Genomic DNA, 17,744 nt, shown 5'->3' with positions numbered 1-17,744 from the left:
CTTTCAGCATGGAGGCTAACATCCCTGCACACAGGCGCTGGCTCCTGGGGGCTGAGGCACTTTGGGCCCCCTCAGAGTTTGTTTGGGGGGCTGGGGACCCCCATTGTTGAGGCAAAACATGGAGCTGGGTTCAGAGCAATGTCAGGACATCATGCAACATCGCACATGTAACATCAGGACGTGGCGTCAGGCCCCCTCAACGTTCTTCAGAAGATGGCGCCACTGTCCCTGTGGCAAGTTTCCCAGACCCCACCTGAACCTTTCCCTATACTTTACCCTACAAAGTTCCCTCCCACAGTTGCCAATCATCAAGGCTGGGGAGGACAACTCACCAGTGCCATGCACAAAATATAGACCGACTCTCACATTGCTCTCTAATATTGCAGGGAAATTCCTCATGAGGACCATTCTACTGGCCCTGTTCAGTGCAGATACCACCCTGCAACTATAATAGCACAGCCATAGATGGTCCTTTTGGCAGACACTGCAGATGTGCAGTCAAGGGTGGCAGCCAAGGGTGCTCTTGGGAGTCACATCTGGAGATGGATGAAGGAACAATAGCCCTCTTCATTGCTGCAGGAGAGCAGCAGGCAGGGTGGCAGGTGGTGTGATGAGGATATTGGATTCTCATCTAATAAACAGCATGCCAACTGAGCTTGATGGCTCTTGTGCTCTTGTTATCCCTTTGCTGCAATGAGTGCCTGGACAGCAGAGAGAGCAAATGGGCCAAGTGAAAATTTCAGGCAGGTTAGGAAGACCCATTCCCAGGCAAGACCCAGTCATCTGGCTGCTGGAGGTGATGGTAACTAATTCAGTTGCCATCACCTCCAACCCATGTTTTGATGTGTGTTGTTGTGTTTTACTTTCTGAGCATTGTTAGCTGTTTTAGGTACAAGTTTAGGGGAAAGTGGCCCACAAATAATAATTAATAACCGAAACGGAGAAACACAAAGCACTCCCCCTTACATAAACTCACAAAACAAGAAGTTAAAACTGTAATCCTATACATACTTAGCTGGGATTAAGCCCCACTGAAAACAACCAGGCTTATTATTGAGTAGACATGTACAGAATTGCACTACAAATAACTTAATACCTGCTATCAAAGTCAATTAACTGATATTTAGATGTTGTTCGATCTATGTATGCCCACATATAAACGTGATGTGGAAATTGAGAAATTAAGTGGATAATGAACAGCAGTTCATTACAGTGCCTTGTTAAGTAAGTAATGAACATATGGCCTTAAATTCAAACAGATGGCCCCAAGATCTTCAGAGGCGTCTCTTTTCTGCATCCCACTGTTGGGGGCAGTGTTCTGTGGTGGCACGAGAGACGGCCTTCTCTGTGGTGGCACCCCACTTGTAGAGCGCCCGCATAAAAAGAGTCCTCCTGGATCAGATCAAAGGCCTACCTAGTCTAGAATCCTGTCCACATCCTGACCAGCCAGAGGTCTACAGGAAGGAAGCCTGCAAGCAGGACTTGAAGACAACATCATTCTTGCTGCTTGCAGTTCCCAGGAACTGGTCATCAGAGGCCCACTGTCTCCAGCAGTGGAGGTAGACCATGCCCATCGCGGCCTGTCATCACTGATGGCTTTAAAAGATATCTGACGAATCAAGCTATCACTGCATCTTCTGTGAGTGAATTCCATAGTTTAACTATGTGATGCACTTTCTTCTGCCTGTCCTAAATCTTTCGATATTCCACTTCATTAAATATTCTAATATCATGAAAAGAGGAAGAATTGTCTCTCGTGTACACTTTCTCTTTTAAATTTTATTTAGTTTTCAAAAGTTTACATACATACCATCCACAATACTTTACTATCCACACTTTAATTTATCCATTGACTCCCCCCCCCCCCACGATGTTCTGTTTTTCCTTTAATGCTGCATATTTTAAAATACCATGTATGTCCTGAGTTACTAGGCTTAACATCTTTCTACTGCTTCTCGTATTTCAAACCCTGCTTGTGTTTTCATGCAACTATAATAGTTCTTTAGCTATTCTACAAAAGGTTTCCAGTCCTCAAAGAATGATTCATCATTTTGGTTGTGTTCTCAACACCACACTTTATTTTATACATCTTAATCGTGTGTCTCCTTACTCGCCATTTTTCTGTATTAAAAAGCCCCAAATGTTCCAATCTTTCCTCATAGCAAGTTGCTCCATCTCTCTGATAATTTTGGTTGCCCTTTTCTTTGTCTTCTTCAACACTATAATATCCTTTCTGAGGTGAAGTAACAGAATTGCACAAAGTATTCCACATGTAGTCACACCATAGATTTGTATAGTGGCAATATGGCACTGGCTGTTTTAGCTTCAATCCAATTCCTGATATTCCCTAGCATGGCATTCACCTTTTTCACAGCTGCCACATCCTGGGTCGCCATCTTCACTGAGCTTTCCCGCTACAACCCCAAGAGGGTGTACCTTCTACCTAGGGCCTATTTGGATTCACACAGTATTGGCAAGTCTGTGGAAATATGAACGGTCCCCCTCCCCAAAACATTGCCCTTGGCATTTGACACTTGTCTTGTGAAACAGCCATAAGGAAAAGTTGAAGTATTGCATTATTGGTGCAAAGGAGGAAGACGTTAATAAATGTTCCGAAGAACAATGGCAGACAAGGGAAACACTTAAAGGACTCTTTGTGCATGATTTTATTACATACAGTCATACCTCGTGTTGTGTTAGGTTCATGCTGTGTCTTTTCGGCTTGCGAACGTGGCAAACCCAGAAGTGTATACTTCTGGGTTTTGAAGAGTTCTGCGCACTTCACACATGCGCAGAAGCACTCTATCGCACTCTGCACTTGCGCAGAAGCGCCGCTCTAGTTGCGGACTTTTCAGGGTGCAAACAGCACCCCAGAACGGATCTTGTCTGCAACTAGAGGTACCACTGTGGAGAAAAAGCCAGTGCTTCCCCCCCCCTTAAAACATGTTTAGGGATGCTCTCATTTTCCTATTCATATTGAAATACTATCCATCAATGAGGCCAAACATAGATTCACAAAATGTTTAGGGGTATGCGTACCCCTGCATCCCCCCCCCGAAAATAAACATTGGAAAAAGCTATCCCACAGTGATTTTCTCCCACCCTGGATCTCAATTCATGGCTATATTGTAGTTATTGAAATATTCTGCTGGTTTGTGCACTAGGAAGACTTATGCTGATGGAAAAGCCATCTTGTAAATAAATGAACAAAATATAAACACACAAGACGCACAAAATGTCACAGGTGAAGAATGCCTGAGTGTCTGCCTGAGAGGTTTCTGTGTCCTGTGTCAGGCAACCTGCCTATTTGCCTCATCATTGGTCGGAGCTCTTCCGGGTTTCAGTCCTGGAGATGCCAGGGACTGAATATGGGACCTTCTGTGTGCAAAGCAGCCCATTCATCCGCATGATGAAGCACAGATGATTATTGGGCTTTCAATGATTACTCTGAACCACAGCCTTGGAGCACTTCAGCCCAAGGAATGCTAGATACAAAATGGGATGGGCTGCCTTAAGAGATTTACTAATAGTCTGGTGTGTGTGTGTGGGGGGGGTAATCTGTGTAACCAACTATTGATGACTCAAAGTGCTCAACTGGGGAATAACCTCAACTTCTCTGAGGGGTCAATGGGGCTTGGATAGGATTTCAGAATTTCCAGCTTTCATTTGTTTAGGATCCAGCACTAGATTTTAGGCACCGGCCAAGCACAAAACCAAATGAAAAGTCCATATTCCCAAGGCCTGGTATGCAATTTCTAAGCTACAAGGTACCTGGGAACCCCCATTGTTCTACCTGGACACTGAGGTCCAGCGCCGAGGGCCTTCTGGCGGTTCCCTCACTGCGAGAAGCCAAGTTACAGGGAACCAGGCAGAGGGCCTTCTCGGTAGTGGCACCCGCCCTGTGGAACGCCCTCCTACCAGTTGTCAAAGAGAACAACAACTATCAGACTTTTAGATGACTTTTTCTGAAGGCAACCCTGTTTAGAGAAGCTTTTGATGAACTACTGTACTTTAATATTTTGTTGGAAGCCGCCCAGAGTGGCTGGGGAAGCCCAGCCAGATGGGCAGGGTATAAATAAGGAACATAGCAAGCGAACTTATTCCAAGCCAGACCATTGGTCCATCTGGCTCTTCAGGGTCTCAGGCCAAGGTCTTTCTCAGCCCTGTCTGAAGATCTCAGGGATTGAAGCTGGGACCTTGTGCAGGTGTTCTCCCACTGAGCTATGGGCCTCCCCCAATTTCCCTGTCCTAGCACACAGGTCTACACATACAGCAGAATGAGGAAGTAGAATAGACTGAATTCAGACTGCCGGTGTGAGATTACAACTTCTACATTGGAGGGGTGGGGAACTTTCAGCCCACCAGCCTAATTAGGCCCTCCAGACCTCTCCCATTGGGCCCACAAGTCCATTTCAGTTAAGCCACAGCCACCTGGCCTCCAGCTGACATATCTGACACCAACTGATGGCCAGATCTTCAACAGTCCCTTTCAAGGCAGTGCACAAAATAGTGCTTTGAAAGGGGCTCTGCTGTGGGGCAAAGATGGTCGGCTGAAGTGGGCATCCACCCTTCTGTCAAATGTGGCCTGCAAGGGGTGAGGGACAACAGCTGGCCTGCTGGGGTGAAAAAATCCCTCACCCCTGCCCTGCATTGCTTAAAAGACAAAACCCCAGGAATCAGGAAATAAGCAGACAGGGAGAGGTTCTGTATCAGAGGTGGAAAACTGTTACCAGGGCCAGACTAAGCCTTTTTAGCACCTGAGGCGAACCACAAAATGGCATCCACCCCACCAAGGAAGAAGGGGTGAGTGAAGATTGACATCAGGAACAAGGGTGGGAAGAGACCAGCAATGCCTCCTATTGGCCAAGAGGCCACTGTAGAGGCAGCGGGGTGTGTGTGTGTTGCTGAGGAGACGGCAGATCTGGCCTCCAAGGAGAGTGCCACAGCTGTCACTGCCACCACCACAGCAGCAGCAGGCAATGTACTCCTTGGAGGCCAGATCTGCTGTTCCTGTGGATCCTTCTGCCTGAGGTGATCTTCTCACCTGGCCTCATGGATACGCCAGCCCTGACTATTACCACTGTACTGCAGGCTGCAGTCCAGCCATGCAACAGTCAGAGGTTTCTACACACACACACACACCCCCCCTCCATTAAGGCAAGCAAGAGGCATTATCACAGGTCAAGGAGGCGTTTCAGCCAGGCAAAAACGTTAGGATCGCACAGAGCAGGGCTGACAAAGTCTGCATGGTCTGAGAAGTGTCCTGAGGGCTGGACAGAGAGGTTTGGACACATTTGGCCCATGGGCTTGAAGTTCCCCACCCTGTTCTAGAAGGCTTTCCATTTTCAGGGAGCTAATAAACACAAGAGAGCATTCAAAATGTGACTTCCCGAAATACCACCTCTAGTGCCCAGTTCATTCCGCCATCTCTTTCTCTGCTACCCATGTAGGCCAGGCCAGGAAATTCTAAGGAGGGAGAAGACCAAAGCAGCCTGATGACGACTGAGCATGCTCAGTAGCCGTGGAATGTTGCCTGTTTTGTGGAGTGGAGAGGACAATGCTTCAATAGAGTATCCTGGGAAAGGGCATGACTGGCTGGCCAGAACACAGGACAAGAGTACACCACACAGCAACATTTTGTTACAGGTCTCGCTTGTCTTCTATACTTAGGTGAGTGTTGCTCACTCCTAGAGGGGAAATGCAACAAATTCAAACAAACACATGCTATACACGTGCCATTTATTAAATGGAATTTAAGACAAAACCTACTGTGATATCTTCCCTCTCTGCACTCTTATCCAAGACTTGCACAGGAAGATATTGCAGGTAGGTTGGCTGATACTCACTCTGCACATGAAACTACATGTAACTAAGTGTTTTGCTCACCACTTGGCTAGAAGATGGTCTTCTAGATCCAAAATGGAAGCCTAGATCCTTCCATTTTGAGTCAAACCATCTCTTGCTTGTCTTTGCCAGCATTTACTTGAACATTAAGAAGCCTTACGTCTAGACCACCAGGAAACAGGACAACACAGACCATCAGTGCCCGGAGGAATATCTTCAATCAGTTGGAAATGCAGGTGTGTCTCTGAATGCTTAGGTGTTGCTCACCGAAGAGCTGGCAGGAGACTCTGATAAAGTCCAGTGACACGGGCAAGGTGGCCTTTGGCAATGCCCACAGAGGTGATTTAGAGACAGCCTTCTTAGCAATTGATTGCCCCGCTCTCCAAGTGAGCGCGGCAAGGAAGATCACATTAGTTCACGATGAGCTTGGGTGGTTATTAAAAGAAACACAATCCTCTTACAGTACGGAAAGTGTGCAAGCATGGAGGTGGGGCTGAGGAACAGCCAAATCTTTCGGTCTGTGAATAGATCCGCTCTGCAGATGCAATCCTCCTTCTACACTGCAGGCTACCAAGGGACTCAGTCTCCCTTTGGTTTTATCAAGGCCACAAACAAGGAGGTGGTACAAGCAAACCCACCTTAGAGGCTCCCATCAATGTGCCCCAAGAATTTTCTTCTCCTAACCAAAAATTTTACGGGGGCTCAGAAAATCTAGCTTGATGCCCTGAATGTTCTCACAGAGATGGGAAGGGAGTAAAGGAAGGACCACAAAACCCTCTCAGTAACTGCAAACCGACTTCACCCAGGCAGCACCTTTATGAAAATGTGCAAGGTGATATTGTCCTCTGCACCAGCCACCATCAGCAGGGCTGTCTCCAGAGAGTGGCCAAGTCGGGCATCTGCTCGAGGTCTCAAGAGTGCCAAAGGCACGACTGCTCCTACAGCACAGACATCTGTGCTTGGCATGGATCCCACTAGAAGCTCAGAGGCAGAGTGGAGGAGCACCCAGTCCACATCTCCTTCTTTCTGAGGGTCCACTGAAGGCACTTTGCCCAAGGGACCTCAAATTTCTCAAGCCGGCACCACCTATCAGAGCAGCTTGGCACACATGCATGATGCAAGCACCTGTGCCAAACTAAGGACTGGCCCAAGTATGAAACTCAGGACCCTCTCCAGTAATGTCCCAGGTAGATCGGTGCAGCCTCGGCCATTGTGTGGGGTCCCAGCCTGGGTGCCAACAATACATGGTTCATCCGTTAGCGACAGAACAGCACTGACTGGGCTGAAAGCAAGTTGTGCCATTGCATCAGTCCATCTCGGATCACTTCATTCAAGAGAAGAATGACTAAATGGGACAAGGGATATTACATAACATCACTGATACTGGCAGCTTGCCAGCGGAGAAGGGGAGAAAATCCACCACCAACATTATTAGGTATTTATTAGCCAAACGCGCATTGGAGAGCCCCGTTCAACAATCCACTCGCCAGTTGCGGACGTGCCTCAAAGGGCGCATTTCAAACAGGCCCAAATCCGCAAACAGCCAGAAAGCCACGCGCTGCGAGCTGCTGCCCGCCTCTCCCCGTGTCCCCAGAATAGCGCAGCTCTCTCCATCCCTCTCTTCAGAAAGCCCTTGTTTCTTGCCTTGCAGCCGATGCCCTCGGATCCCCCTGACCTTCCGGGGGAAGGACGTGCCTTAGTCCCTCCGTTAGCAGCCCAGGCAGATATGGAACAGCAGCGAGGAGCTGCTCCAGAGATATTTTTTTCAGCGCACCTTTAAGGCGGCGGCGGGGCGGGGGCCTCAGGTGTGTGTGTGTGTGTGTGTAATTCAGCATCACTGCCCACATGCCAGCGCTCCGCCAGATCGCTGTGTCCAAGATCCATCGAGAAACCGAATAGTGGACCCGGGGGGGAGCGGGCGGTTTGCCTCTCATAGGCCCTTTGCACAGGATGCAAAGCAGCTGCGCGCAAAGGCGCGTTCTGAGCCTCTGCTCCAAGCGGGCGCCGCGGGGCGCTTTCCCCTCCCCGGAGGAGGTTTCTCTGCACCCCCACAGAAACTGCCGCAGGGACCTTCTCCCCACCCGCCCCCCGTTGCCCCCACAGCCTTCCAGTTATCTCCGCAGCCCGGTGGATGCAGAAGGTTCCCCCAGGCGGGCAGTCGCCTCCTTTCCTCGCCACCTGCATCCCCTTCGGTCCTTCCATCGGCTTACCTTTTCCTGCGCTCTGCTGAGTCTCTTCTGGACATTTTTCGCAAAGACGCCGCTTGTTTTCATGTCGGCCATGGTGGCTGGTGCAGGGATCCTGCCGAGGAGGGAAATCACACGGAGCCCGGCTGCAGAGACCGAGGGAGATGAGAGATGGAGGTCGGATCCCAGAGAGAAAGAGGAGGGACAAAGGAAAGCAGGAGGGAGGTGTCTTAAAGCTGCAGCGGCCGAGGAGCTGGTGCATCAGTGGCCAAGCCGGAGAGAGATTGGGCGGCGAGCGGAGGAGGCGAGGAGGGCTTGTCAAGCGTGTTCACACGTGACGCCCAGATTGCAATCCCGTGCAGCCCTCCTCGTTAATTCTGAACAGACGTGCGTAGGATGCTGGCGAGGGGGGCGCTCCAATCCTACGCATATTTTCTTGGAAGTAAATAAGATGCGGGGATTACTTTCGGGTATCCACGGCCAGGATTAAGGCTGGTTTGCCAATCTAGTAGGAAACATGTACCCGCAAAATGAGCAGCAGTTGTCCCCAGTCCATCTTAATCTTAGATAAATGTGTCCGATAATGCTTCTACGTAGCAAAAAGGCTCTGAGTCAATATGGCTTCAATTGTTTATAGGAACTAATTTCTGTGCATGCTTATTCACAAAATAGATGTATTAAAAGGTGGAAAGCTTGGTTTTTAGATCAGCAATTTATTCGCTGGTCAGATCTAGAGGGATTAAAAGCAATCCATCCTAGCCAGTGGATCTCCTGAATTTACTACTTGCTATTCCTACCACATGCCTGTCAGGGACTGGCAAGGTGCTGGAGTGTGTGTGGGGGGGGGGAGTGAGTCCGGAGTCTGATTTGGGAGAGGGGGGGGTCAACGCTTTGTGGAGACAAGATTTAGAGGCAATGGAAACTTCAGAGTTGGAGAGTGGAGCACAGGATGGGTCAGAAGATGAGGAAGAGGTAGATCAGGCAAGTGAAGGTCCAGGTGCTTCCCCACCCTCGCCTGCCCCACTGTCTCCCAGAACCAGCAGGGGACTGAAAAGGGATGAGCAGAGGAAGTTGCCACGCAGGCGCAGTCTCCAGTTGCATGTGTGAAGCCTCTACACTAGATTGGGGTGCAGAGCAGTAGAAGCAACTGTGTTATCTTCGACAAATAACTGTTGTGTGTTTTCCTTTGCTGGGAAGCACCTTTGACAATGCCATAGGGCAGCAGAAGCCAACACAAGGCCCTCCCTATATTGATGGACTCCAGCTCCCATCATCCTTGCCCATTGGCCATGCTGGCTAGAGCTGATGGGAGGAGCAGTCCAGCAACACTGGGAGAGCACCATGTTGGCTACCCCTGCCCTCAGGCCTAGGATCTTGTTTGAGGCACAAGGACTTCACTGTATTGCACATGGTTGAAAGCCATTGATCCAGACAGTGGTCAAGGAAGTGGATTTTGCCACTCAGATGGCCCTCCCTTGGAGCAACAGACTCTTACTACACTGAGTCTCTAAATAACTGTTAGTTGGAGTGTCCCACACCAAAGCATTCCAGACTCACATGTGAATGAAAAAATGTGGAACCCAGCTGATATTTTTTGTTCTTTGGGTGTGTGTTTTTTTAAGTTCCCTGAATCAAATTGGGTTGGACCAGGAAAAAATGGCTTTGGGACAGATCTCATCCAAAAGCTGCCAAAGTTAGACACCCCCTGATTTAGAGGTATGTAGAAGTAATTCCAAGAAAAAGACATATCCTTATTCATTCTTGGCTAAAAACCAAACAATAATATGGACACATCCAATCCTACTTAAGCACTTCAAAGTCCTAAAGGAATTACTTAACTCTCCCATTGAAACTAATGGACTTTGAAATGCTTAACTTTGGCAGGACCATGTCCGGTGTGGGTTATTGAAGGAGGCATTCGCAAGAAATAAGCTCATCCCTAGACAACTCAAACGGTTTACTCAAGTTCACTTTCTATCTTATCAAAGGAAGGAGTGACTTAGGCATTGCACGAACACAGAAAGCACAAGCTAGTCACACTTCTTCTAACTGGATACACCGCCAATATTGTAAGTGTGGATTTGAACATCTCTCTCATGAAGCCTGTAGTCCAGGCATCCACTCCACAACTCCATCTGTTCTCCTAATCCAAACACTCCCAAGAGATTTATTGCCATAATGATGCTTCCAATGTGAAGGTATCGGACTGGGCTGCATCCTGTGGACGATTTGCATGGATTGAGATTGCTTCTCTCTCTCGTTTCTTCGCAGGCATTTCCTAAAATAGCTTGACTTCCCATTTCTCTGGAGTTTTGCCAGGTATTTGCTGTCTTTAACACTTGAGGAAGCAGAGCTTATAAATGATATAGTCCAGGGACTGCAAATTAAGAAATTATATTTACTGACGTACTCAAAGCCTGAATCTCAAGCAGAAGCAGGAGTAGTAATAACAGCAGTTCCTCAAAATATAAGATGTTCCTTCTAACTAAATTTCCATCCTTGTAAACATCACTATAGAAACACAATTCTTCAACTATCTCTTATAAGAATTTTTTTTCTCACACTCCTTCTCCAAAAAATCTGTTTCGTTTAATAGATTTGCTTTACTATTTTTTAGAAGGCAACCTCCTAAACGTTCCTTTTTAACCAGCCCTTTGGTTGATTTGATTGACATCTTGTGCCCTATTAAAATGTGGGGTGTTTTTTTTGGGGGGGAGGGGGTTATTGGGTTGTTGTTGTTTTTATTTTGAATATGCATTTTGTGGTTTTTTTATTTTTATTTTATTCTGTGAACCACCCTGAGACCTGCAGGTATAGAGTGGTATATAAATTCAATAAATAAAAAAATTTACCGTATTTTTCGCTCCATTGGACGCACCGGACCATAGGAGGGGGAGAACAGGGAAATTTTTTTTTTCTTGTTCTCCCCCTCTAAAACAAGGTGCGTTCAAGGTACATTCACCAGAGCTTGTGGGGCTGGCGGTGAGGGGAAGCACTGCTTTCCCCCACCGCCAGCCTCAAAGATCCCTGAAGCCTTTGGAGCGCAGCGCCCCGCTGCCCTGCAGAGGTTTGTGCGCAGCCGTCCCCAAGCTAGAGCAGCGAGACAGAGCCCTCCGTCTCGCTGTTCTGGCTTGGGAACAGCCTTGCTAGCTTCTGCAGGACAGCGGGGTGAAGGCACCCCGCTGCCCTTCAGAGGCTGTGCGCGCAGCCATCCCCAAGCTAGAGCAGCGAGACGGAGCGCTCCGCAGTGCTCCATCTTCCTGTTCTGGCTTTGGGCTTAGCGGCGCAGCCTGCATTCGCTCTATAGGACGCACACACACTTCCCCTTAATTTTTGGAGGGGAAAATGTGCGTCCTATAGAACGAAAAACGCGGTAACCTGCAAACATCTTGCAACTGTGGTTAAACATAAAAGTGAACATGAGCTGAACAGTGTATTGTTATTATTATTATTTTGGCAAAGTTAGTTTTCTGAGCAGGTTAAGCATGGGTGTCATTTGCAAAGTTACATCAAGAAACAGAAATATGGGCATACTGTCTTCCTCTGTCTGTACATGACCAGCAGCTGAAAGGCTCAAGCTTCTTCCTTCTTCTTTGCTGATCTCCCATAGCCGAGTAAGATTGTCTTCCATAAACACGGTTTTAACAGTGAGTCCGTAAGTGACTGTGGAGGCCAATTCTGGATCCACACGTCCTTCCACAGTGGGGACATCGGTTTCCGGGTGGGAGTTGATCACGGTGTGGGTTTGCCAAGCATGCCTTCCTCTTAGCACGTTTCTCCTTTGTGCCCCGAGTTTGAGCATCTTCAAAGCCCATGACACCTTTGGTAAAGGCTGTTCTCCAATTGGAGCGCTTGCAGGCCAGTGTTTCCCAATTGTTGGTGTTTATACTACATTTTTAAAGATTTGCCTTGAGACAGTCTTTAAACCTCTTTTGTTGACCACCAGCATTACAGTTTCCATTTTAAAGTTTGGAATAGAGTAGTTGCTTTGGAAGACGATAATCAGGCATCCGCACATGACCAACATCAACATGAAGTTGATGTTGAAGAATCATTGCTTCAACACTGGTGATCTTTGCTTCTAGCATTAGTTCGCCTGTCTTCCCAAGTGATGTGTAAAATTTTTCAGAGACACAGTTGATGGAATCTTTTGAGCAACTGAAGAGCTCAAGCGATTAAACAACAACAAAATGGCAAACATTTTATTTTTAACCACTGCTGAGTGTCATTGAAGCCCTGTGCAACTTTGAGAGAAAAATTGTGTATTAACTCCAGGATGGTGACATGTTCGGACCTGAGAGACTTAAGTTTGAATCCCCACTCGGTAGTTCAAGTTCACTCGGTAATAACTCTGTGCATGTAAGACTTACTCGTCCTAGCCCATTGCCCAGGGTTGTTGTGATGATCGGGGGAGGAGAAGAGTACTATGTACACTGCCCTGAATTTATTGGGATAAAGAGTGGGACATAAATATAATAAATTATAATAATAATAATAAACTCTCAAGTTGCTAGGTGACACTGTCAAATTTTACCAGAAAATAATGGTCAATGGCAGTTGTGTGGCAGATACAATCAAGAGCAGAGAAGAGCCAAGCTGCCCAGAGTCAAAGCACCACAGTTGTTGACAAGTCCTCTTAACCGCCAGTGTTATCATTCATAAAATGCTACCGGTGTAGAACATGACAGAACATCACAAACCAAAAAGGATAGGCTACTCCTTCAAGGAGCTTACAGTCTCCATTGTGACAGAGGGGAGAGAGAAGGCTTGTCTATGTATGTGGGTAAGACCACTGGGAGCATCTTTCCTAATGTGCCCATGCAAAGCTGCCTCATATCAAGTCAGCTAGTTGCTCCATCTAGCTTAGTATTGTCAATACTGTCTGGTATGTCTCTCCAGGGTCCCAGGGAGGAGTCTTTCCTAGCCCTATCTAGAGTTATCAGAGACTGAACCTTAGACCTTTTACATGCAAAAGCTATGACTTGAGTTATGACCCATTGCAGAATGTTTCCCTCACAAAAAGCAGAAAAATAAAATTTAACCTACCTTGAAATAGGAAATCCAGGCCTGAGAGGTGAATTGGCTAAGAGCGTTAAGGTGTGGAACAGGAGGAGGCCATTCATCAATTCATTAATTTGTTGGTGCAGTTGTAGTAGTTGCTTGGTGTACAGTCAAGTTAGCTATAATTGGGATAGTTTTAAAGCAACTCCTTCACAGCTGGAAAGCTCAATAAGACACACCAAGACTTTGCAGTACAAGTTTGCTTTCTCTATTTTTAGAAGGCACATCTATCATCATTTTCTTTTTCCTGTCATGGTAGGTTTATTTTACAGCCAGCAAGGGTGCCAACTACATTTGTGCTTTTTTACTATTAAAAAGCAAAACTCGAATGATACTTAACAAGTGGCAGACGTTGCTAAACAGAAGCACGTTGGATCCTTGGAGAAATGGCAAAGGAGCTCTCCAGGGTGCTGATATGGTCTGCTTACAGCATGCGTAGGCAAACTAAGGCCCGGGGGCCAGATCCGGCTGAATCGCCTTTTCAATCTGGCCTGCAGACAGTCTGGGAATCAGCGTGTTTTTACATGAGTAGCATGTGTTCTTTTATTTAAAGTGCATCTCTGGGTCATTTGTGGGACCTGCCTGGTGTTTTTACATGAGTAAAATGTGTGCTTTTATTTAAAATGCATCTCTGGATTATTTTGGGGGCATAGGAATTCATTCATCCACCCCCCAAATAATATAGTCCGGCCCCCCACAAGGTCTGAGGGCCGGTGGACCGGCCCCCTGCTGAAAAAGTTTGCTGACTCCTGTCTTACAGTATCTGTTTACAACACACAAATAGCCAATGTTAAATGTTTTTTGTTTGTTTTTTATCCAGGAATGCAAGTCAGTGACTAGGCAGTGGGGGAAGGGAAAGAGGTTAACATGAGTATCAAATGCTGCAAAGTGATCCAGCTGAAGTGGTGCAGTATGAATAGATGACTAAGATTAATTTTTAAACAGTTGGTACAGAGGCCATAACACTGTTAAGGCTGGTGCTTCCCATTCCCAACAGATCACGAATGATGATCGTTTGAGAACTGTTATTTTTATGTTTTATAATTAGGCTGATGGTATAATTTGTCTAGTGAGGTTATGATACTTTTTTTTGTTAACCATAACAGTTGCAGCCCTTGCAGCCCTAACACCAGATGAAAGTTGTTCATCCCTTAGGCTCCTACATCCAGATAAGTATTCCTCTTGGGGTGACTCAGCGCTTTGAGTAGCTTGATATTTTATCATAATATGTGAGGATATTAGATTATAGATTTTTATAGCTCTTCTGGAACATTCATCATGGATGGAATCTGATGCTGCAACCCATTATTAGTCCTCAGGGATGTTCTACATAACGCTGAATGGAGCAAAACAATTTATCATTGGCATAATTCCAGTGACAACATGGCAAAAATGTAAGATGGAATAGAATAAAATTAGCCTCTATATTGTCTGACTCAATAACAAATTCAAAAAAAATCTGTTCCTTGAAGATTTCTTTTAAATGCTTCTTTGTTAGCTTTCTACTTAGCCATTTGCGAAGAAGCAAAGTCTTTTAAACTATGTAAAGTTAAACAATGCTCCCTGCCTTCCCCAATCATCATAATGCTCAGCATATATAGATGAGCAGGGATGTATAGCTAGCCATAAACACACACACAACCTCATGTAAGCAGGCAGGGACTGATTCTGGGAGACAATGGCTCACCTATGACCACCTAGTGAGCAAATTCAAGAAGGACACTGACAAACTGGAACATGTCCAGAGGAGGGCAACCAAAATGGTCAAAGGCCTGGAAACGATGCCTTATGAGGAACGGCTAAGGGAGCTGGGCATGTTTAGCCTGGAGAAGAGGAGGTTAAGGGGTGATATGATAGCCATGTTCAAATATATAAAAGGATGTCACATAGAGGAGGGAGGGAGGTTGTTTTCTGCTGCTCCAGAGAAGCGGACACGGAGCAATGGATCCAAAGTACAAGAAAGAAGATTCCACCTAAACATTAGGAAGAACTTCCTGACAGTAAGAGCTGTTCGACAGTGGAATTTGCTGCCAAGGAGTGTGGTGGAGTCTCCTACTTTGGAGGTCTTTAAGCAGAGGCTTGACAACCATATGTCAGGAGTGCTCTGATGGTGTTTCCTGCTTGGCAGGGGGTTGGACTCGATGGCCCTTGTGGTCTCTTCCAACTCTATGATTCTATGATTCTATGAAATAAATCTGAATCCTGACAAGATGGGGATACTGTGGTTCGTGTGTCTGGGAATCAGGTGTGAAGCCTGTTCTGGGTGGTTTGCACTCCCCTTGAAGGAATAAATATGTAGCTTGGAAGTAATCCTGGATCCAGCATTGTTGCTCAAGGCCCAGGTGGCCTTGGTGACGACGACAGCCTTTTCCCAGCTTCTGTTAGTTCACCAACTACATCCATTCCTGGATAGGAATAGCCTGGCAAATGTTGCCCATTTTCTGGAAACCTAGGATTGTAATGTTGTATGTGGGGTTGCCTTTTAAGGTTACATGGAACTTCAATTAGTGTAGAATGCGGCTGCCAGAATTTTGAACAGAACAACCTAGAGGGATCGCATTATATCTGCAATGGAATTCCCATTTGCTTAAACACCCAATTCTGGGTGCTGATGCTCACTTTTAAAACCTAAATGGCATGAGACCCAAAAACCTGCAGGAGAGCCTCTCCCTGTATCAGCCTCTCCTCTATCAGTTGTGTGTGAGAGAAAAGAGAATGCACAAGAAAGAAACAAGTGTGCATGGTACAGGGTATCCTAATAGTTTTCCTCATTTTCTATTACAGTAATATACTTGAAGTGCAATACAGTCATACCTCGGGTTAAATATGCTTCAGGCTGAGTGTTTTCAGGTTACGCTCTGCGGCGACCCGGAAGTAACGGAGCGTGTTACTTCTGGGTTTCGCTGCTAGTGCATGCGCAGACGCTCAAAATGACGTCACGTGCATTGCGCAGCGAAACGCGACCCGCGCATAGGCAGACGCACAGTCGTGTGTTATGTTCTACTCAGGATGCGAACGGGGCTCTGGAACGGATCCCGTTCACATCCAGAGGTACCACTGTATTATATTCCTTTTTGCAGAAATGTTTTCATCTGTTGTACAGCACAGTTGTCTTTGATAATGTTTAGTGGCTTATAAATCTTCCAGATAAATAAATGCCTCAGAGATTAATGTGTCCTTTGATTCACAACTTCGCCTATTAAAATGGGTGCCTAGTTTATTACTCAACTGAAATTTTAGTTCATTTATCTACCAATTAAACCTTGGAGCCATAAATATTTGGCTTTGAAAATACTGGGTGGGGAGGCAGAGATGATGCTATATCCAAAAGGGGGCAGATCAGCCAGCCAGATACTGCATGTTTTAATTAAAATATTTAACTGTTCTGACTCAAGTACATCAATCCAATTGCAGCTCACCCCCATTTTTGTCCTTCCCATTTGGCATGCCTTCTCCCCAACTGCAGTGTCTGCCAGATTGGCTAGACTATGAGTCCATCTGCATAATGTAAAGTAAACACGAGAGTTAACTGTATCTGATAATAGCAGGGTCCAGAATACATGGACAACCATGCCCATATGAGCACCGGAAAGTTTCTGGTCACACAGATAATTTCAACAGGAATTCAACAGCAGAATTCCAGTTCTAGGCTGCTTGGCCAAGATCAATGAGCAATGGAGATGCTGTAATTTCTGAAGGATTTATATCAGCATTTGGCAGCAATTCGTGGTTTGCAGCAGAATGGGAGGTTTAATTAAAAAAAGAGTCTAGCACATATTGTTATTTCCGAATGTTTACTTTAAATGAAATTCTGTAGAAAATGTACTTGTGATTGAATCCCCATTATAATCCCCATTAGCTTTAAATTGAAAACTACTTCCAAGCTACCAGTCTTTTTCAGCTGTCCCACTCTCCCTCATTCATACTGGAGTGGAGAAACATGGAGCATCCATGGTGCTGCCTGAAGGAGCTAATCCCCCCAAAAAGAACTACCGTATTTTTCGCTCCGTAAGACGCACCAGACCATAAGACGCACCTAGTTTTTGGAGGAGGAAAACAAGAAAAAAAATATTCTGAATCTCAGAAGCCAGAACAGCAAGAGGGATTGCTGCGCAGTGAAAGCAGCAATCCCTCTTGCTGTTCTGGCTTCTGGGATAGCTGCGCAGCCTGCATTCACTCCATAAGACGCACATACATTTCCCCTTACTTTTTAGGAGGGGAAAAGTGAGTCTTATAGAGCAAGAAATACGGTATCTAACAGATGCCCACACAGCCCAGAGCCCACACTGACTTCATAGCCTTGGGCTTTTGAAGCAGAACACATTTCAGTTCATGGAAACCCAATCCAAAGAAGGACCCGTGCCTAGAAGTGTATTTCACGGCATTAATCCTTCTCAGTGCACTGGGGAGAAAGACTTCAACAACACAAAACAAAAAGCAAATAAAAGACAAAATAGACCTTCTGCAATCTGTCAAGGCAGCTTCTGGATTGAAGCAGAATCTCAATGTCTCGGTGTCTCACTGCGTAAGGATTCTAGTTACGTACAATCCCCAGCACTTAAAATTAGAAGTTTTGTACAAAGCAGAATCTTCCTGATTTCACAAGCCTCACATAATATTGAGGGTATACTTTGGATTGACCTAAAAATATAA

At 46.2% G+C, this 17,744-nt stretch overlaps 1 protein-coding gene across 4 annotated transcripts in view; it reads right to left on the bottom strand.

The window, feature by feature from the left end:
• Positions 1-8,444, bottom strand: part of AMPH (amphiphysin) — a 90,412-nt gene extending 81,968 nt beyond the window's left edge. The window contains exon 1 of one of the 4 annotated variants that reach the window (XM_081165155.1): positions 8,055-8,444. In XM_081165155.1, the coding sequence (XP_081021281.1) occupies positions 8,055-8,126 (72 nt within the window). In that variant the 5' untranslated portion in view covers positions 8,127-8,444. The remainder of the gene's footprint in view (positions 1-8,054) is intronic. The other 3 variants (XM_081165152.1, XM_081165154.1, XM_081165153.1) reach the window with 3 other exon arrangements.
• Positions 8,445-17,744: the final 9,300 nt, after the last annotated feature.

Source organism: Podarcis bocagei (genome assembly GCF_964188305.1).
Source record: "Podarcis bocagei genome assembly, chromosome: 12".
Lineage (NCBI taxonomy): Eukaryota > Metazoa > Chordata > Lepidosauria > Squamata > Lacertidae > Podarcis > Podarcis bocagei.
This window is presented reverse-complemented; position numbering and strand designations above follow the sequence as displayed.